The sequence below is a fragment of the Urocampus carinirostris genome, chromosome 12, assembly GCF_059441175.1.
Source record: "Urocampus carinirostris isolate Australia breed hairy pipefish chromosome 12, RoL_Ucar_1.0, whole genome shotgun sequence".
Taxonomy (NCBI): domain Eukaryota; kingdom Metazoa; phylum Chordata; class Actinopteri; order Syngnathiformes; family Syngnathidae; genus Urocampus; species Urocampus carinirostris.
Genome location: NC_142360.1, coordinates 37,042,658 through 37,064,884, shown reverse-complemented (window position 1 = coordinate 37,064,884; position 22,227 = coordinate 37,042,658). Strand labels below are relative to the sequence as shown.

The 22,227-nt window shown below is 39.2% G+C and overlaps 1 protein-coding gene across 1 annotated transcript; it reads left to right on the top strand.

Annotated features, from left to right (window-relative positions):
• Positions 1-2,297: 2,297 nt before the first annotated feature.
• fkbp8 (FKBP prolyl isomerase 8) lies at positions 2,298-20,618 on the top strand. Its single transcript, XM_088349757.1, has 9 exons — positions 2,298-2,465; positions 2,841-3,083; positions 5,064-5,233; positions 6,981-7,069; positions 7,157-7,377; positions 7,696-7,868; positions 9,334-9,411; positions 16,942-17,076; positions 19,305-20,618. Exons 2-9 carry the CDS (start codon positions 2,849-2,851, stop codon positions 19,389-19,391), a joined length of 1,188 nt encoding a protein of 395 aa, XP_088205883.1. The 5' UTR covers positions 2,298-2,465; positions 2,841-2,848; the 3' UTR covers positions 19,392-20,618.
• The last annotated feature ends 1,609 nt before the right edge of the window (positions 20,619-22,227 follow it).

Genomic DNA, 22,227 nt, shown 5'->3' with positions numbered 1-22,227 from the left:
TAAATCAACCCTTTATGGAAGAGTGGAAAGAAGAAAGCCATTTAAAAACCAGGTTTTGTGTCATGATTACCAATATGCATCACCTGTGCCCGCTCCTTTGGCGCCAACTGCCGAGGACTCTGATTGGCTCTCTGTCCCTATTCAAATCCAGTAATATCTATCCCCTTTTGTCAGTCCATCTGCAAACCTCAGTTATCACTAGGCAAGCCTTTTTCAACCCTGACTCCCGCCTGTTTTTTGCTCCTGTCTGTCCCTGGCTTCGACCCGTTTTTGATCCTGACCACGTCTTCTCTCCCGTCCTGGCTTTCGACCTCTTTTTGTCCGGACCACGTCTACTCTCTTTTCCTGGCTAACGACTCGCTTACGACCCAACCACGTTTTTGCTCTCCTGACTGACTCGTTTTTCAGTTCCCGACACCGCCATCGCTCGCCACGGAAGATCCACTTCCATGTTCAGAGTGACCTGCTTCCCGCGTCCAGCAACCACTGCATCGTGGGCGCAACCAATGTTCCCTCTAAGCTGCGCGCGTGTGCAATCGCGCACTGCCCGCACATTCTCCGCGCACAAGAAAATCTATCCAGCGCAGTTTTTCGAGAACCGGCTTCTTCGGCTCGGCTCACTAAAAGGAACCGGCTCTTTCGGGTCCTAAACGGCTCTTCAGGTTGTTTTTGCTTCTTTCATCCCTATATGACCAATTATTATGTAGAATTATGCACAAAATGACTTAAGGGAAGGGGGAATAGAACAAAAAAATTAAAAAATACCAAAATGAAAAAGGAGTGAAAAGCTGAGAAAAAAAGAAACAAAAGGAAGAGAAAAAAGAAGGAAAAATTCAGAAAAAAAAGCCAGAAAAAAAGGAAAGAAAAAAACAAAAGAAAAAAAGTAAATAGAAAACAAAAAGAAAAAAGTAACAGCTAGGAAAAAATAAACACAATGAGATTTTATTAAAGGAATTTAACAAAAAGTAGAACAAAGAACCACGGAAAAAAGAAGAAAAAGTTTGTGTTGCATTCAAATAATTTCCAATTATACCAAGTCCAACATTGTACTTCCAATAAAAACATTTTTATTTTTTTTTCTGCCCACTGCCCGAAGACAGCTGGGATGGGCTCCAGCACCCCCGTGACCCTACTGAGGATAAGTGGTGCAGATAATGGAGGGATCGTGTCTCAAATTATTTCACAAACAATTTAAAATGGTAAAAAAAAAAAAAAAAAAGCAGGGCCACCAACATGGTGCTCACGAGCACCAGCTATCCCAGTAAAATTACCGGAGTAAATTGAAAGAAACTTTTCAAAAATTTGTTTTTAATTTAGCCTTTAATTCATTACCAGCTCAGTAGCCTAGATGGTAAGGCGCCCGCTTTGAGACTGGGAGGTCGGGGTTCGCGCCCCGGCCGAGTCATTCATAAGACTTAAAAAGTGGTCGGCGGCGCCCTCTGTTGGCTGCGGCTGCATCGGCTCGCTACAACGGGTCAGGTGCAATCGACATTTCGTTCTGTGTACATTGTTACACAGAATGACAATACAAGGAAATTATTATTATTATTATTATTATTATTAATGTACACCATTCAGTGCAAAACAGACTAAAATGTCGGAAATTTAAAATAGGTCAAAGCACATTTTCCTGACTGTCAGTAGTTGTCGTACTTTTAAATGTTTTTTTTTCATTACTCGCTTTATTTTAGTGTCGTTTACTGCCAACCCTTTTATTTTTTTTAAATATGTCCATAGTGTATTTATTGCTAAATGTATTGTGTATAATATAATTGGAAAATAAATATAATTCTGAGGTTTTCCTCATGAAACAAAATTTTAAAAGCGTATTTTGTGCTGAGATATAGTTTTACCGTTTTAATTTTTTTACTAACGTTGGCAAAACAGTGTTTATAACACTAGATGATTTTTAAGTATATTTTGTGCACATTTAACATATGTTTTCCCGTTTGCATTTTTGATGAGTTGTAAAAACATTGGTATTAAGACAAGACGATTTTTAAAGTATATTTTGTGCACATAATATAATTCTTATCGTTTATATTTTTTGAGCAAAATTATAAAACATTGGTCATAAAGCTCGACGATTTTGGTTACCCACAGTGACTTCCGCCTGCTATTATTGGGGTTAAGCCTCCACGGGTTTATTTCAAAATAAGAGCAATAACAGTCACTGAGTGCACTGACTTTTATTTACACATCCTTCGTGACGTTTTTTTAACGTCTCAAAATTACTTTAGAGTTTATATTGAAGAGTTACGTGGTATGGCGTCAGAAGAACGTACAGTACTCGGAGAACATTTTAAGCTGGAATCTCACCCAGTGCCTGTTATTATCGGACAGGAAGTTGCGGCTCTCGACGAAATCTTTTATTTATTCAAACACTTTTTAATGAAACAACCTCGCTCCACTGTCTATTGAATGAAAAGTTGAACTGCTACCACTACGGGCAACTGCTATTGAAGGTAAGATTTGCGTGTACTTGTAATATTTAAGATTTTTATTTTAAAATAACAAAAAAAAACAACTCGAAGTGGCAAATGCTAGCAGGTTAGCTTGCTAGCATAACAATATCACGGCCAGCTGTCATGAGTGGAGCCATCCTTGGAGAAAGAACTCACAGTAATTTCACAAAAACGAGAGAACAGCTTGTAAATAATGACGTTTTATTTATGGAATTATAAAAAAAATAACACAAGGTTATGGGTCATATTGAGGGTTGAACGGTCGGTACGGAACGTTTGACGTCATCGCTAGCGCGACCTTGATGGTGTGACGTCATATGAAGCGACATCGATGAGGAAGGATAAATAAATGTCGCTTTGTTGTTTTCTGATTAGAAGTTATCATGGATGCTGTGGACAATCCAGGAAGTGTTGCGACCCTGGCGGCCAAGAAAAGTGGCCGGGCGTCATTGCTCGACAGCGGGGAGGATTTTGAAGTTCTGGACGATGAGGATATTGATGACGACCCCCCTCCTCTGGAAGACGCCGGCGGCGGGGAGGGACAGGACCCTCGTGATGGACGAGGACACGAGAAGGCAGAACCGGAAGATGCTACGGAGGAATGGCTGGATGTGCTCGGTTTGTATTTGCCGTTATAGTTTTTTCTTTCGAAGATGTTCAACTCATCTTAAACTAATTAGAACGATAAGTTATTAAAGAGAAGTAACTTTCATAATAGCCTTAACCAGTGTTTTTTTTAACAAGTCTGACTAAATGGTCCGCCATTCCACCCTAACTCATGTTAGCGTGTAAGTAAAATGGGAAAAATATTTATTTTTTAACTTTTTAAGGACACATCAAACTATGCACCCTACCAAGTAGAGATATATATTAACCTTTTTATCCTTTTCCCAAAAACAAAATGGCCAACAAACCAGAAACAACTCCAAGTACCGTGTATACTGGCACTAAAGCATACATCGCATATAAGTGAACCCCTATAACTGCTTTCAATTAGCCCCATATTAAATAAATTCCAAATATTAATAAAGTGTGTACCTAAGCAGCAATAAATATTCAAATGTGTAGATGAGATATACTGGTAAAAAGGTAAAACATAACGTTTTTAAACCATTTACTGTACCTTCCAGCAGTGTTTCAATAGCAGACACTCATACACCATTTTCGTATCTGTGCTTATCTTTTTACCCTGTGATTCAGGGTTCTGATGCTAGAATCTCCAGGGTACGAACGGGTGCTTGAAATTTCTTGAATTTTATTGTTGTGTTTTCAACATCAGGAAAATGCTTGAATTGAGGGTTTGGTGTCTGAAAACGTTTGAAATTGTTGCCATTGACATGCTTCTTTGCAGGAACTCTATAGACCACTCAATGAATGAAAAGGGTGTGAAAATGACACCGACACGCCTGCTTTTGTGGCTTGTTATTATGGGACTGTCACGTGAAGCGTCACCACCCCCTACTGGTTGCATCCAAGAGGACAGCTCTATTTAGAAAACTGGCTCTTGGCTCTCCTCATTGACTCTGATCCTAAACGGGCCCTCAGATTTTTTTTTCAAAGATTTATTATAAATAATGATTAAACATTATGCACCAAACTATTTAATAAACGGTAATTTCATATGTTTTGTATGGGATCCCTGAAAAACACATGAAATATAAATTAAAATATTCACAGATCTTCATAAAGTCATTTGTAAAGTGTTGGCCTGGAGAGGGATGGGCGCCACCAGGCTCTGCTTGCCCAAGACACACCACAGGAAATGGTGCGACCCTAGTGGTTAAGGGAACCAACCATCCAAAGAACAAAACATTTTAAGCTTTTTACACACTGAACAGATTTAAAGTCAAACAACAACATAAAATCCCTAAAAATGCAAAATAATAAAATATAAATACAAAATATTAACTCTTCAGTGCTATACATAAATGATAACTTGCAAAACAATACAACTATTTACAATTCTAATTTCACAGACACAAATCCTCTGAAAAACACACAAAAAATATGTATCAAAATAAGTAATTCAAAAGGCAAAAAACGCACTTGATTATTAAAGATTGAGGCTAAAACCTTCTTTAAAATGTTGAAATAATTATCATTCCATGTAAAATATTATTGTTTAGTTGAGTGATTCAATAAGAAAAATATACTTTTGCAGTGTACACATGCAATTAGATCACAACCACAAGATATTCTCTGGTGGTAATCTAGTCATGTTTAATGTGTTTAAAAGTTAAAATTATTTCATGTTAGGGCCTATTCAAAATTGATAGCTTTCGGTGATACTGCTAACGCCACCATCAGAATCCAGAAGATGGCGCTAAAGCACAAACAGTGACATTTTCAATAGTAAATTGTTGTGGAGCTAGTGTCAAATAAACATGCAGGAAGTATTTCTAACAATTAGGTTTATGCTTTTATTAAAATTTAGAGAAGTTAGGAGTTAAGTGGATTTTCCGTGGAAAATACCTGATTTTGTCATTGTCTTCAAGAAATTTTGATGAATTGTCACCGTTTGAAACCAAATGTTACTTTTTTTTTCTTTGTCTGTATTTATATAGTTCTGTGAGTATGTTTGTGATGTCTTACCTGTAGGTAATGAGCAGCTGATGAAAAAGGTCCTGGTAGCAGGGAAGGGCCGGGACAGTCGTCCACAGAAAGGACAGAATGTGACCATTGCTGTAAGGACGTTCCTAAAGGATGGGACACTAGTTGACGAGCAGCCTGAGCTCACTTTCACTGCCGGAGACGGAGATGTCATCCAGGTACGGCTGCTACTTTGCGATTTGTATATTTCAGTTTGGCTCAAAACGCCTCACAATTTCTGGTTCTTCTTGTGAAGTTTTACTTCTTAAAGGCCTGCGAAGAGCGACTTTTAATGGTGTTCAAATACAGTTATCCCTTGCTGCATCACAATTTAAGTGTCACAGTTTCACTACTTTGTGGTTTTGTGTTCTGCATTCTGATTGGCCTTACAAAGTTGGACCTCTCCACCCACTAAACTTGCTCTGGATCCACATGCAGGTTTTTGCCGCCCCCTAATGGCTCGCTAGCGCTTTCTCAAAAATGTTTGATAATGGATATGGTTTCTGTTGGACCCAGCCAAAAGGTATATGCAGTTTTCAAAAATGTCCACATGATGTTGTCAAAGAATCATGTAAATTGAAGTGTATCGTGTCCCAAATCCATAAAGTTGTGCAATACAAATAGCAAGATAATGAACTTTCTGTTGTGCCGTGCATAGTCTTAACAGGTCCTAGTTCAGCTTAGTTATTAGAGCACCGGACCACCAGTGGTGTGGATGACTTACGAAAAGGGCGTCGATTTTATTTCGTCGCACCGTTTCTGGTCAACTTACCAGTGATAAAAGGTTAATTCAATTATGTGTTTCCCATGTTTCAATCACAATAAAGAACATTTATTCCCATCTAGATTAACATGCGTATCTGGTACTGTGACTTAAGAAAGTGTGATAGTGGAATAAAACCCAATGCCGCGCGACCCATGTTTGAATCCCGTTACAAGCAAATACGCTCACCCAGACTGTTATCTTGGAACAAATACTGTATAGGAGAGAAAAATTAAAATGCTGTCCTGCATTGTTGACGGGCTGGACCAAATATGGAGGTGGGCTGTATAAAACCCGCGGACTATAGTTTGGGGACAACTACTATAAAGTATGAATGAATGAAAACTTTATTTCGAACATTAAAATAAAAACAGGACAAAAACAATGAGTCAACAACAAAATAATGTTACATAACATGTTCGAAAAGGGGTAGTCAGGAGCAGATGCTTATTTTCCCTACCCCTTCATCTTCCCTATTAAATACATTTTACAAATCCTCTTCTCCTCTTGTGTCTAATATAACAGAATATCATCAATATACTTATTACATAGCTCAGATATCAATAATTATAATAATTATAATAAACACATATTTTATACACTAATCTTCGTAATACCCATCCCTCAATGTCATAATGCCACTAGTTACCAAATATCACTGCGGCACCAATGATGATCACAACAATAAAAATAAACCTAATATTTATAACAACAGTTATGATATAATAATGGCAACAATAACAGAAAGTTAACCATAGTTTTAAAGGCAGTATTTCCAATCTCAACTCATATCCCAATTTCTTCATACCTGTATTTCGCCAGTAATGTTTTTTTGTATTTAAATTTGAACACATGGATAGTTGGACATTGTTTGATCTCATTTTGTAAATTATTCCAAAGTTTGACTCCACACACAGACACACACATACTTTTCCTGATTGTTCTCACCTTTGGGATTTTGAATTTACTACAGCCCCTCAAGTTATAATTTCCCTCTTTCCGAACGAATAATTTTAATAATAAAGTAAGCCATATATGCAAGCCTTGGCCAACTCCAGCTACTCGCTCTTTCAGCTGCTCCAGGTGTATGAAGTTCGATCAATGCTTGGTTGTCGCCCGCTTCAGCAATGTCCATGTTGCATTGATGTATTTTCCCCTTCCAGGCCCTGGATCTCACAGTGCTGCTGATGGAATTGGGCGAAAAGGCGCTGGTCAAAACTACGGCCTTATATGCGTACGGCACGAGGGGAAGGTGATGGTGTTTCCGCTTTATCAATTGAAACGTTAAACAGGCACAATTTCGGCATATCACATGCAATTCTGGATGTGTTTTCTCCAGCTGTGAACCAGAAGTGCCACCCAACGCGGATCTGTCCATAGAGGTGGAGCTAAAGGAAGTCCGCGACGCCCCGGACCTGGAGATGCTCCCACCACGCCAAAAGATGGCGCTGGCCAACGAAAAAAGAGAAAGAGGCAACGTCCATTATCAGCGAGGAGACTTCGCCTTCGCCATCAACTCTTACAGCATCGCCCTGCAGATCACCGAGTCCAGCTCCAAAGGTAGCCTAAAAAGTTCCGCTTAGTTTGAACAAGGGGTGGGCTAACTATCAGGCCGACCAATGGATTTAATACGGCCTGCGAGAAGCACACAGAGTTCGTACGGGTGCTTGAAATCCTTGAAAATAGTTGCATTTTTGCTTGAAAATGCTTGCCATTGTTGCCATTGTCATGTTTCTCGGCAGTCTGACTACACACCATGCAATAAATTAAGAAAAAGTTGATAAAATGACGCCGCGGCTGAAAAAGTTTGCCCACCCCTGGTTTCAACGTAAGTGCGAAAGACACTAAGCATCAGCGGGTTGTTTTTTTTTGTTCCAGTGGACATCACGGCAGAGGAGGAGAACGACCTCATCGACGTGAAAGTCAAGTGTTGGAACAACATGGCGGCGGCGCAGCTCAAACTGGACCACTACGACGCCGCGTACAAGTCTTGCGCGGCCGCCTTCACGCACCAACCCGAGAACGTCAAAGCACTTTTTCGAATGGGCAAGGTACACGGTTCGATTCTTTACATGAGAAGGCCGTGCAATGTTCCTTCTAAGATTCCTCGGGTCTGAGCGATCACACACAAGTCTGTGGGCATCGCTTGGAACAACAGTTGGCAACATCAATCCAGCAGGGGGCAGACAAAGTTATTATTAAACGAGTCAAGTCATGTTTATTTGTGACGCCCTTAATCACAAAGTCTCAAAGGGCTGCACAGATCAAAGACTATTGCAAACTATTATTACAGACTATTATTAGACCATCCCCTCATCTAAAACCTACAGGAGGGCAAATGATACACATATTATAAATTAAACCCGAGATCAAATCAAGTTACATTTTGGAGGCATTCCGGCAACTTTAGTTAGTTTTTTTAAAGAATAATGGAATATTGGAAAGCTGACACGGTCTATGTACATCAGTTGTTTTAACAACAACTATTATGAGATTTCCGTTTTTAAAAAAGTATCTTTTGTTCCATCATACTAACATTTGGGGGATTTATTTAGTTGGTTTCACAATACGGAACTGCATTTGATAAAATTCTTAGTGGAAGTACAATGATGGCAAAAGACTGTTACATTTGAATCATTTCCAATTTTTTGAATGTAACTCGAGCGATCAGAGACCCCCCAAAAATTGTTTTTTTACCCTTTTTCCTTCTTTTTTTCATTGCTTTTTGTTTGTTTTTTTCCTAGCTTTTTACTTTTTTCCTTGCATTTTTTCTTCTTTTGTTGTCTAGTTTCCTTTTATTTGTTACTTTCTTTTCTGTTTTATCCTAGCCTTTTCTTTTCTCTTCTTTTTTGCCTTTACTTGCTTTTTTTTTTTCCAATTTTTGACTCTTTTTTTCTTATGTTTCTTTTGCCTTTTTTTCTTTATTCTTTTTCCCCCGTTTTTAAGTCATTCTGTGCACAATGCTACTTAATAATTGGTAATATATAGATGAAAGCAACAAAAACAATCTGGAGAGTCGTTTAGTGAGCTAAGTCGGTTCTCTGAAAGAAAATACGAAAACTTGCACGGCAACATTGACCTAGTCACGGAGGTAATAAAGGTTACTTAGCTACGTAGATTTACTGTGCAGGCAATAATTGAAATAAACCACACTTGTCTCTTTATATTTGTTTGTCTTCGTAATTATAATAAATACAATACTAATAAGTTTTTAAAACACCAACTCTGCCATCCCGTCGAGCCATCCCGCCTCTCTTTCGCAAAAACTCGCTTTCATTTACTCAATCTCGTGCTGACATTGACTTCTAAATACCACGGAGGGAACCTTTTTTTGTTTTTTTGTCTTTATCCACTGTAATTCTGGTCGAATTTGCTTGTGAAATAATTTCGCAATTTTGAGTGCTGATTTTTAAGCGTAGGATAGCTTTTCTTGTGCGCTGAGAAGGTCGCAGCTTAGAGGGAACATTGCAGCCATGTGAGCATTTCATTGGACCGACAACTGCATTGTAAATACAGGTGCTGGCCTTACAAGGCGAATATGGAGAAGCCATTAAGTTTTTGAGAAGGGCCCTGACGCTGGAACCCAGTAACAAGGTATTGTGCAAACTGTAGTACTACTGGAATTTTACAGACTGATTCGAAAATGTATCAGGTAATCAGAGACATTACCATCCGAGTCGGAGCCGAAGAGATTAATTGGATAGATAGATTAGAGGTAAGATCGGGCCCAAAAAAAGCACCCGAACCCGACGCAGGCCCGAGGGGTATTAAACCCGACCCGGACCCGGCCCGACTAATTAACTGGATTTGCTGGCCCGGCCCGAGGGGGCCCGAAATTACATATTTTATTTATAAGGAGGGGTGATTTATGATAACAAATTAAACTCTGCCTTTTGTTACAACATCTAGGCCTAAGTTAAATAAAACTGTATAAACATTTACATCTTTTATATTTCTGTGTCTGCACTGCAATCTGTCATTGACGTTTTTTTTTTTTGAGGTAGCGAAAACATTTAAAGGCGTCCGTCATTTTGACGACTTGATCATTGGGCCATAATCCACAGCAGCAGTAGTAGTACGCCTTTAAGATTTTAGCGCAGCACTTACATTGAGAGGGGATGTTGACGTGTTGTGCCGACTCCTATGCAAATCCACCCCCCCCCCCCCCCCCCCCCCCCGATCGTATTCTATATAAAACGCTTATTAAAACAATAAAGCGAGCTAATTATAATCATTGGGAGATCCTAGTCTATATAATGCGTTTATTTAAACAATAAAGCGTGATCGTATTCTACAAATTGCGTTTTTTAACGCGGATGAAAATCTCACCAACGTCAATGTACGCTTCCGACAAAAGCGATCGTATTCTATATAATACGCTTTAAAACAAAATAAAGCGAGCTAATTATAATCATTGGGAGATCGCGTTTATTTAAACAATAAAGCGCGATCGTATTTTACAAAATGCGTTTTTTAACGCGGATGGAAAAGTCACCAACGTCACTGTACGCTATGATTTCCGCAATCACAACTAATTGTACACAAATAATATTTATTTGATTTACTATAATATCCGTATGTAATGTCTTTTTTATTGTGAATGAAACCCTGGTTGCATTGGATCCTGCGGTGTAAACAAATTGTTGTTTTTTTCATTTAAAATCGGAGGGGGGGAGGAATTTCCATAGGAGTCGGAAAAATAGCGATTACAGCTCCTTCTCCGTTTTATCCAAATTATTTATTTTATAACAAGTATTCCTTGGTCTAGTATCCATACATAGTTTAAGTATATATTTTTAATGAACATTTAACACATTATTAATTAATTTAAAAAAAAAAAAAAAAAAAAAAAAAAAAAAAAAAAGCAGGACCGAACCCGACCCGACCCGACCGTATGACTGACATTTCAGGGCCCGACCCGGCCCGAAATTGCCTCGGGTTCGGGTTCGGGTTCGGGCTCGGGCCATAAATCTTACCTCTAAGATAGATGGATAGATAGATACTTTATTCATCCCCGTAGGGAAATTCACACTTTCAGCAGTATCCTTGTGTTGAAAATAAAACAATAATAAAGTAAAAGGAATATAATACATAAATACCCAATGTAATGTGTTGATATAGAGTATTTGAATAGTGCAACATAAAATACACACTGTAATAAAAAATAGGGTAATATGCAATGTGGGGGTGTGGTTTAATGTGGGTTTTTACTCCCCCGGGTGGAGTTGAAGAGCCTCATGGCATGAGGAAGAAATAATCTCCTCAGTCTGTCCGTGGAACAAGATTGTGACAGCAATTAAACTCACTTTGAGATTTGAGATTGTTTTAATCCCAATGTACATTTTCAATAATGTACCCACATGATTTATACCAGGGCTTGTCAATCCAAAATGTTGAAAGAGCCATATTGGATCAAAAAAACAAAAACAAAAAACCTTGTATAAGCGTAATAATGAAGGCAACACGTATCTATATTCGCTATATTAGCCTACTATCAAACTGACTAAGTTGGTTACAAATACATAATGAGCCGCCATGAATAAATTAGCACACATTTTGAGGAAAAGCACAATGTGACCACTCAGTTGAAGGATGCAATAAGTTCAACTTCATTATAATATTTATAAATTTTCTCCCCTCAATTATCCAAATATGTTGCAAAATATTCCATGTGCCGCTGGACTCGAGAAATCTAGTTTCAAAGCCGACCGATTGGCTCTCATCTTCTATAAATGTGATGTCATCGAAGGAAAGCAACACTTTCAAAATGGCGGATCCCGATAACACAACATGTGAGGCAACTCTGAAACAGACGATTTCAGTGAACGGCGATTTCATTCCGCTCATTTCTGCTTGAAGAAATCGAAACTTAGCATACCGTGTCGCTGAAGGCCTTTGTGACTTGCTTTGACCTCCATAAGCTACGTTCCTTCTTTACCTTCGTCATCTTAGCCCTCGTCATATTTGTTTTCGCCTTCTTTTAGGTAGGTATTGTGGGTTTTCGTGTTGCCGTTCGTATAATTTGGACCGACTAGCTCCCCATTAGTGTCACGGCTGCCGAGCTCTTACCGGTTTAGTTTGCTCCCGGCTGCTGTAAGTTGCTTGGCTGGCTAGCCTGGCGTTTGCGCCGGTTTTGCCGTGTCCCTTGGTTTATTACCGGCCCATTTTGCGTTTTTTGCCGCTTTTAGTCGTTTGTTTTGAGTTAGCCTGACCGCTCAGCCTCTTTTTTCCCACCGAGGTTGTGGCCGCCTTTGGTTGTTCAGTACCGGTTAGCCCCGTTTGCCAGCTCTCTGTGTGTTTTTTAGTGAGTTAGCCTCTTTTTGGCTGCTTGGCCCTTGTTTTACCCTTACCTTCCACACAACACTGAGGCATTCTCCACAAAAACTACCGAAACTGTAAACACTTAAAACCACTTCGAATGGTGGTGTTCCTCCAATGATGTCACAGCTCGGGATGACTAAGACAAGACATGCCGTCTTCAAAATGCTCAGAATAATCGGAATACAGTGGAACCTCGGTTCTCGACCATAACCCGTTCCAGAACCCTGTTCGAAAACCGATTTGTTCGATCACCGAAATCATTTTTCCCATTAAAAATAATGTAAAATCGTTTTAATCCGTTCCAACACCTTCAATGTTTACCTTGAATGTTTAACGTAAACACAAAGCTAACCCAGGCTAATCGTACGTCCGCGTTATCGTAATCTTCCGTACGAAAGATTACGCTAACATGAACGTGTAAAAATAAAAACAATTAGGTCGTTTACAGGTCATATAGCACCCGGGTCTCCACAATAAGTGGTTAGCGGTTCATTGGAAAGGGGGCTCCGTTCCAACACCCTGAATGTTAGGCTCCGTTCCAACACCCTAAATGTTTGCCTTGAATGTTTAACGTAAACATAAAGCTAACCCAGGCTAATCGTACGTTTGCCGCTTGCACTGACTTTCTTCGGAGGCATAATAAGGGGCTAAAACACCCATACGCCGCTTAGCGTCGCACCCTAGCGTACGCACTCACGCATTACCGGCGTTCGAACTCCGATTTTTTTGACCGAACAGCGAAGCAAGAATTTTTCTAAATTTTGGGTCGGACTCTGATTTGTTCGAACTGAGAGGCGTTCAAAAACCGAGGTTCCACTGTATACTGATGAAATTGATAGAGATTTTGAGCAAAAACCATGTGCAGTTTCCTCACATTTTGCTTGTAAAAATATTCGGAATAGCGTTTCCATTGAGTCCACTAGAGAGCGCCACATTGCAAGCTATCTTATCCCCCAATCTGATTTATCCTCGCAGAGGATCTGCTTTCTTTCAGTAGCTTTAAATAGGTTTTGCCTTGCCCGCCGCTGCCACCTCTCTTGCCTTCTGCTCTTCCACTCCCACAGATGGACATACAAGGTTGTGCCACAGTGTGCAACTCAGGACACCAAACCGCCTCCCACAACAATCTGTCAAACACCACTCTGCTTTTTCTGCTTTCTCCAGGGTGTCGAGCGTAGATGAATGCGCATTTCATTCAGTTTTTTGCATTAGCTAGTACCGTTAACTGCGTAAAAACTGATTTAAGTTATTCTTGTCTGGTCATATACACAGTCAAGTCAGGTCAAGTCACATTTATTTGTATAGTCCTTAAACACAAAAATGTCTCAAAGGACTGCACAGGATTACAATGACACCATCGCCTGATCTTAAACCAACATGCGGGCAAGCAGGGTTGGGTAGGGTTACTTTAATTGGATTACTTTTGGATTACTTCAATACCAAATACAGTGGAACCTCGGTTCTCGACCATAATCCGTTCCAGAACCCCGTTCGAGAACCGATTTGTTCGATCACCGAAATCATTTTTCCCATTGAAAATAATGTAAATCTTTTTAATCCGTTCCAACACCCTGAATGTTTACCATGAATGTTTCACGTAAACATGAAGCTAACCCAGGCTAATCGTTCGTTCGCGTTATCGTAATCTTCCTTACGTAATATTACGCTAACATGAAAGTGTAAAAATAAAATCAGGTCGTTTACAAGTCATTTAGCACCACAAGTGGCAAGCGCTTCATTGGAAAGGGGGCTCCGTTCCAACACCCTGAATTTTGGGCTCAGTTCCAACACCCTGAATGTTTACCTCGAATCATAAAGCTAACCCAGGCTAATCGTACGTTCGAAAGATTACGCTAACACGAACATGTAAAAAAAAACAAAAGATAAAGAAAAGAATTATGAATAGGATTTCTTACCTTTGTGGTGGTCAGCAGAAGGCGCAGGCAATATCAGACACTCGCACACACGGACTTTCATATTTGGCTATTATGTCTTTCTTAAAGGAAATAGTTGTACAAACAACATCGCACCCTAGTGTACCGGCGTTCGAACTCCGAATTTTTGACCGAACAGCGAAGCAAGAATTTCTCGACATTTTTGGTCGAACACCGATTTGTTCGAACTGAGAGGCGTTCGAAAACCGAGGTTCCATTTTATGCTAATAAAAGACAAAAGAAACTAAATATAAATAAAATGATGACTCACAACACGTGGTAAGCTTTCTCGCCTGGCTTTGATCTCCGGCAAAACGAACATAAAATGCGTCAGAAACAAAATGAAAAGCAATCCAAACAGCTTGCCGACATCATTTTTGCCGTTCCGTGTATTCCGTTACTCCCCAAGCCTGCACAAAATTTAGTCATTTTATTCCTATTTAGTTTCTTTTGTCTTTTATTAGCATATTTGGTATTGGAGTAATCCAAAAGTCATTGAAAGTAATCCAGTTAAAGTAACCTTACGCAACCCTGTGGACAAGGAAAAACTCAAAACCTCAGCGTGAGGAAAAAAGGATGTTTTTTTTATCCATAAATTATCTTGAAAGCCATAAAGTATTATATAGTAACCCCTAGTTCTGTAAAAAGACTTAATGTACATCTTGTTATAAGGCGCACCCCCAAAAAGTCATCTTTTGTCATGTTATTCATACATGAAGCGCACCGGACTATAAGGTGCACGCAGTTGAGACCACAGCAAGAGCTACCAGAGACATTTTGGGATTTCTGTACACTTTACGGTTCACGGATCCCTTAACCCACATGTGTCAAACAGGCAGCCCGTGGGCCGAATCAGGCCCGCTGAGGATTTTAATCCGGCCCGCTACACAACACTGAGCGAAGCGCAAGAGAAAAATGAGCTGTAGTTTAAATAGCAAAAGCATCTGGTGTAGTATTTCTCTCCCTCTTTTTCTCTCTCTCATTTTTCTAATATTTTTTCTTTCTCTTTCTTGCTCTCCTTTTCTCTTGCTTTTTTTTTCTTTTTCCTTCTCGCACTCTCTCTTTCCCTCTTTATTTTCTCTCTCTCTCTTTCTTTTATTTTTTTCTCTATTGTTTTCTTTCTCTCTCTTGCTGTCTTTCTTTCTCACCCTCTCTCCCGCTTTTCTCATTTTTTTTCTATTTCTCTCTCTTTTGCTCTTTCCTTTTTTCTCACTGTCTCACTCTTCCTCACTCTATTTCTAATGCTCACTCTTGTTCTCTCTTTTTCTTACTCTATCCTTTTCTCCTTTCTTGTTCTTTTGATCTTTCTCTTTCACTTTCTTTAATTTTCTTTTTTGGTCTCTTTTTACTCTTTTTTTTTTTCTCTCAATGTGTTTCTCCTTTTTTCTTACTTTCTGTCTATCGCATTTTCTCTCTCTATTTCTCTCACTTTTTCTCCATGTTTCCGTCTCTCTCACCTTCTCTGTCTCTTACGCTGTCTCCCATGTTCTCTCTCTCTATCTTTCTCTCTTCTTTCCCCCCTCCTTTTCTCTTTCCTTTTCTCTTTCTTTTTCTCAAACCTACTAGTCCGGCACCCGTGAAATTTTTCTTTTAACCATGTGTCCCACAATCTACAACCACCCAACTTGAGGAGATGGCGAGGTCCCTAAGAATTCCAGCCCTTGGGAAAGTGACGACTTCCCTCTCCTCACAGAAGAAGTAGAAGCAGAAATGAACTCACTGAAGAACGGAAAGTGTCCAGAATTTGACAGCATCCCATCAGAACTCACACAAAAGGTGGTGAGGACACTGTAGACGTGTGGACAAAGATTTTCAAAAAGATCTGGCAATTTTGCAAAGGTAGCTCGTCCTATTGGTACTTTTAGCACGTTACAGCCACTTGACTTCCACATCAGAACTCTGCATGTGATATTCAACAAGTCCCATGATTCAGGCATTTTTAATATTTTCCACGGTTTCATTCTCTAGTCACTTGGCTGCAGGCTATGACTCGCCGTTACCCGCTGTTCTCATTGTTAGCTTCTCCTTGTCTTTTAGCATCACTCTGCTTCCTTAGATGGACATCGCCAAATTTTGTGACTCATGAACCCGACACGTGACAAATGTAGTATTTTACTGGCTTTTTTGTAGCTTCTGCTAGCCACTAAAGTAAGCCATTTATACTAGCTCTGACCAACTCCAGCTTTTCACTCTCTTCAGCGGCTCCAAGTGTATCCAGTAAACCGAGCCTTGCGTGCGATCGTGGCAGAGTCCCGTGATTCAGATGTCAGATTTTTTTTTCACTGTTTTCTTCTCTAGCCACTCACGTTTGCCATCCTGCTGCAGGCCGTTATTGTTGCCTGCTCCAATAAATAAGGCTTTCTTGGTCTTTCAGTGTAACTCGCGTTTAACAGCTGGTTCTGCAAGCTAGCTTCTCTCGCCAGATCTGACCAACTCCAGCTCTTTTCAGCTGCTCCGGGTCGCTCGGTCTTCAGTAACGGCTCGCAGGGATTAACATCCGTTTCCATGTTTGAGGCGTTGATTCACACAAACGCGTGGTACAGGAATCTTTCGATAATGGAAATAATTTTGTTAGCCCTGTCGGTAGTCAGTCTATTTTATGTATCACCGATAGCAGCGCCACACTGCCGTTAAATTGCGTGGGAGAGAGCTTTTTTTTTTTAATGGTAATTTTACACTTACAGTAGCGCGGTAGACGGAGTGATTCTCAATGTGTGCGATACAAATGTGATACTATTAACACCACCGAGCTTTTTTTTCCCCCCAATTTGTTTTTCTGATACTATATACTGTATAGCAATACTACTTCTATTTCTCTCTGCCCAGTTTTTTTATTAAATAATGTGTTTCCTATTATGCTCTTCTGCAGACTATCCACGAATTGTTGTCCAAACTGGTGAAGAAACACTCTGAACAAAGAGGGGCAGAGCAGGCCATGTATAAGAAGATGCTGGGGAATCCCGCCAGTAGCGGGACACAGAAGAGCTGGAGCAAGGCATCATGGGTAAGTCCCTCTCTGATGTCCTCCTGTGCAGTTTTTAAATGGAGAAGCGATAGGGTAAAGATTTCAAATTTTAGATGATAGGTCAAAGAGTATCTGCTCCTGACTAATTAATTGGTTATTCTGTAATCCTTTGCACTGTGCAACCTCTGCAATCCATTATCCCTCATTGCATATTGTTGCCAGCAGAGCTTAGCTGAGCATACTTCTACGGACCCGGCGTCTTCTTTGCAGGTCTGTCCAGCAAAAGAGTGAACTGCACTCAGACGGCCGCGATCCGTTATCACTAATCGCATATCCCTGCAACGAGGGGCGAGCAGAGTACATTTTTGTCCTGCATTGTGGCTCTTGTTTAGGGATCCGTTTACCAAAATATGTACTCCACTTGTGTGGCCACGTTCCATTACCCTCAGTCCCCTATTGCTGCAGAGCGCAGTTTTCGTCAGGCCCGGTGCCTTTTTTTGACATATCTGTATTCCTGCCTAAAATGAACTGCACCCGTGCAACCGCGATCTATTATCCCGAATCGCAATATTGTTCTGAGGAGTGAACAGAATTTGAAAATGATTTTTAAAAAAGTGTATTTATTTTCTTAGTTTTTCTGCAATTGAATTATAGTAGTATTTCTTAAGTATTTTATGTTTTTTAGTCTTACTGTAGTTTTAAATTTGAAGTATTTCTGGAAATGGTAAATGGACACTTTTCAAGTCACTGAAGACCTAAATCGCTTTACAATGTGCTTCACACTTACCCGTTCAGACACACACTCGCACACCAATAGCAGCCATGCAAGGCGCCTACCTGCTTATCGGGAGATTTAGGCGTTCAGTGTCTTGCCCAAGGACACTCCGGTAATTATCTCGAAGGAGCTGGGAATCGAACCTGCCACCACTCTGGTCCCAAGCACTCCACCTCTTGAGCTACTGCTGCCCAATTAGTATGTAGTATTTCAGTGGGATTTCTGCAGTAGTATTTATGTAGTATTTCAATAGTAGTACTTTGTAGGATTTCTTTTGGATTTCTATATTTTTTTTGTAGTACAGACGCTGCCTTACTTACGAACGAGATACGTTCCGGACGATCGTAATTTGAATTTGTTTGTAATTTAGCTTCGGTGCTAGATTTTGTATGTTTAAGGTTTATATAAGTATGTTGAAGGAAACGAATAAGTAACCATTATTGTTTTGTACGGAAAAATAAACATTTCATAAAATAATATGCTCTATAAAGATAGATGAGGTGAAGTTTAACTTACTTTTAGAATATGGGCTTCAAGAGTTGGGCAACTTCCTCCTGCGTGGTGAGAAAATAGCCGAAAAAAAGCGATCCGACCATTTTCTGAACCTCATCAAGCTTTCCTATTCCACTTTAATTTCAAAAGAAACGACTCACTTCTTCTTTACACTTTACACCAATCCTATTGAATGGATGCACGAGATATTTAACAATAATAATGTCAACGTTACTAGCGCGCTAGAGATACAGTGCAGTGTGTTCGGGGAGGATGCTAGGTGAGCTCCCACAGCGCCACACGCCGGTAGAGGCGGAAAAAAGGACTACAGTACTGTCCTGTACTCTGAAAAAACTGCAGAATACAAAATCTAACTTACAGCAATGTCCGCTTATTTTTCGACATCCCGAAAAAAAAGTTCGTATCTACCGTTTTTCATAAGTCGAATGGTCGTAAGTAGGGGAGCGTCTGTATTTCCATATCAGATTTTTTGTGTTTTATCTCTAGTATTTTGTAGCATTGCTATATTATATGTTTCTTTTCAGAATAAAAGCAAAATAACATTTTATCGCCTGCTTTTAAGGACTAAATTTGATGATTAGTTTTGAAGGAATTTTGTAGTATGATTTTTGTTGCAGACATAAAAAGGGGCACAGGGGACACAGTTAGCGCAGATAATATACAGATATTAGTAGTAATTTACTTAGTATTATATATGTCGTGTTTAAGGGGATTACCTCATGTGCAGTCCCTTCTCAAGGTTTCTTCATTTTCCTCATGTTGAGGTTTTTGAGTTTTTCCTTGCCCTCATGTCAGTTTTAGATCAGGGGATGGAGTCGCAATAGTCTGTGGTTTGCAATAATCTGTGGTCCGTGCAGCCCTTTGAGACTCTTTCTGATTAAGGGCGTCACAAATAAACATGACTCGACTTCATTATCGTTTGGCGAACCGCAGTTTGCCCACCCCTACCCACGATGCCCTTGTTTCTGTTTGCTCACAGGGTTTCAGCTGGAAGTGGTTATTCGGCGCCACGGCAGTCGCCATCGGCGGCGTGGCCCTGTCCGTCGTCCTGGCCGCCAGAAACTGAAGCCGGCCTCCGTTCTCATTCCGATTCATTCCCGATTTCGTTTCGGTCGGACCGAGGAAGAAGCGCGCCCGACGGTAGAGTTTGTTGTTTTTATGGCCAAATGTCGCGCAATGCTTGGATTGATTTTGGTGGAATTGTAGAGAGGATCTCAGTCAATCCACAATTTGGGCTTGCATTGTTATGTACTGTGTTCTTTTGTACTTTATAATCCCATGTTCCTTGTTTTCCTTTTTTATCTTTTTTTCCTTCTTCCTTTTTTAGTTTTTCTCTCACCTCTATATTTTCTATTTTACTTTTTTGGATTTTTCCTTTTCTAATTCCCTCATTTTATTTTTGCCCTTTTTTCGTTTTTTCTTTTATTCACTTTCAGCCCAATTTTTCCTTCTTTCATTTTTCCTGCTTTTCATTCTTTTCCCTCTTTTTCTTCTTTTCTATTGTTTTTTTTATTGTTTCCAACTTTATACTTTTTCCATTTTTCATTTCTCCTTTATTCTTATATTTCATTTTCTTATTTTTTTCTTCTTTTATTGTCCTTTTTCTTTTCCATTACTTTTTTGGTTTTTGTCTCTTTCTTTTACCCTTTTTTCCTTTCTTCTCTGCATTTATATATTTTCCTCAATGTTATTCTTATTAAATTTTTTTCATCTTTTTTCTGTTTTTCTCCCTTTTTCTTTGTTATTGTCTTTTCTTTTTTTCTACTCTTTCGCTTATGGTTCCCTATTCTTTTATTTTTGCTTTCCTTTCCCCCTCACCTTTTTAGTAACGAGCCGAGTCTTTCCAGTTCCCACCCTACAAAAGAAAGTGTGGAATACGGCACGAGGTACAAAACGCTCGAATGAAAACAATGAGGGCGCTCTATGCGGTGATCAGGAATGCGGTTTAACCGTCCTACCTCCCCGTTTGTCGTCATCCCATTAACACTGTTAAATTCCAATTGACTCACATTGGCTGTGAAGACCGGGGCCAGGGTGCGATAAGGACCAGTTTTTGACAAAATCAGATTATTTATTTGGGGGGTATTTTTGTCACGTGTTGCTCAGGTTTTGACCGCTGAAGACCAAATGTGGACCGGTGTGACATCCGACGTTCAGTTTCATGTCAGGTGTTAATTTATTTGAGTGGCTTTGTAGGAATGCATTCAAGAAATGTAACTTCAGGAAAAAAAAAATCCCTCCATGATCGGTTTGTGGCAAAATTTTCCTCTCGGAATAAACGTTTTGCTCATTATCGATGTGTGCTGGGTTATTTTTAGGATGAATTGTATATTTTGTTTTTTCTGTGTACATGTACACACATTTTCCATCAATCAAATGTATTTACCTTCTGCCAGCAAAGGCCTTTTGGGGTTTTGCTGACTCGGTCAGCTTTCCGAGAAAGACATTCTACTCTCCTAGGGCAAAAACAATTTGTCCAGGATCACAATCTGTCACAAGCAATCAGGTAGGGCACGCTAGGGGTGACTATGCCAAAAAATAGCACTTGGTTTAGTTGACTCAGCAGGTAGACATTCCACTCTCCCAGACCACATCGACATTGAATGGAAACACCATATTTTACAGACAGTCAGGTTACCCTAGATGTGAAAAAATGACACCCCAAAGACCTGGATCAGCATTTTGGGTTTTACTGACTCAGCAGGTTTCCAAGAAAGACGTTCTACTCTCCAAGCACAGCACCATTATGGCCAGGATCACAATCTTTCACAAGCAATCAGGTAGGGCAACCTAGAGCGGAATATGCCAAAAAATTGACTCTGCACGATTGGTTTAGTTAACTGACTCCACATGTTCTCCCAGAAAGACATTCCACTCTCCCAGACCACAACAACATTGAATATCAACACCATCTTTTACAGGCAAACAGATAGGTTACCCTAGATGTGCATTTTGGATTTTGCTGACTCAGCAGCTTTCCAAGAAAGACATTCTACTCTCCTAGGGCAAAACAAAATACCGCTTTGGAAATACATCAATTATACTTATAATGAAATACTAAAGAAATACCAATTCTATATTTTAAACAACTACTAGAGAAATATTACTACAAAAATGCTACTACTAGAGGATTACAATAGAAATACTGCAAATGACACCTATAGCAATAATCACAAAAATAAAACTACAGTAACACTGTACTACAGAAATACAACAAATATTCTAATATGGATATACTACAAAATATAACAGAAATAGTACAAAAATACGGGGAAAAAAATCTACATCATAAAACTGTAAAAATACAACATATATACTCCAGATATACAACAAAAAAATCATCTTTCGAAATACAACAAAATTAATACAGAAATACATAAAAAATGACTACTATGGAAATACTCCAGAAATACAACAAAAATACTATAAAAATAAAAGTACAGTAACACAGTCATACAAAAGTACTACAGATATACAACAAACATTCTTGTATGGAAATACTGCAAAATACAACAAAGACAGTACAAAAATACTACAATCATAAAACTACTGTAATAATACAAATACAACATATATACTCCAGATCTACAACAAAAAATTTACTTTCAAAATACTACAAAATTACTACAGAAATACATAAAAAAGGACGACTATGGAAATGCTCCAGAAAGACAACAAAAATACTACAAAAATAAAGGTACAGTGACACTGTCATACAAAAATACTACGGAAATACTAGATATGCAACATTCTTATATGGAAATACTACAAAATACAACAAAGACAGTACAAAAATGCTACAATCATAAAACTACTGTAATAATACAAAAATACAACATACATACTCCAGAAATACAACAAAAAAATTATTTACTGTAATAATACAAAAATACAACATATAT

Coding starts and splice junctions, on each gene's coding strand:
- fkbp8 (XM_088349757.1), top strand. CDS start 2,849: ATGGATGCTGTGGACAATCCAGGAAGTGTTGCGACCCTGGCGGCCAAG. Junction 3,084..5,063: donor GGAATGGCTGGATGTGCTCG/GTTTGTATTTGC, acceptor TCTTACCTGTAG/GTAATGAGCAGCTGATGAAA. Junction 7,070..7,156: donor GCGTACGGCACGAGGGGAAG/GTGATGGTGTTT, acceptor TGTTTTCTCCAG/CTGTGAACCAGAAGTGCCAC.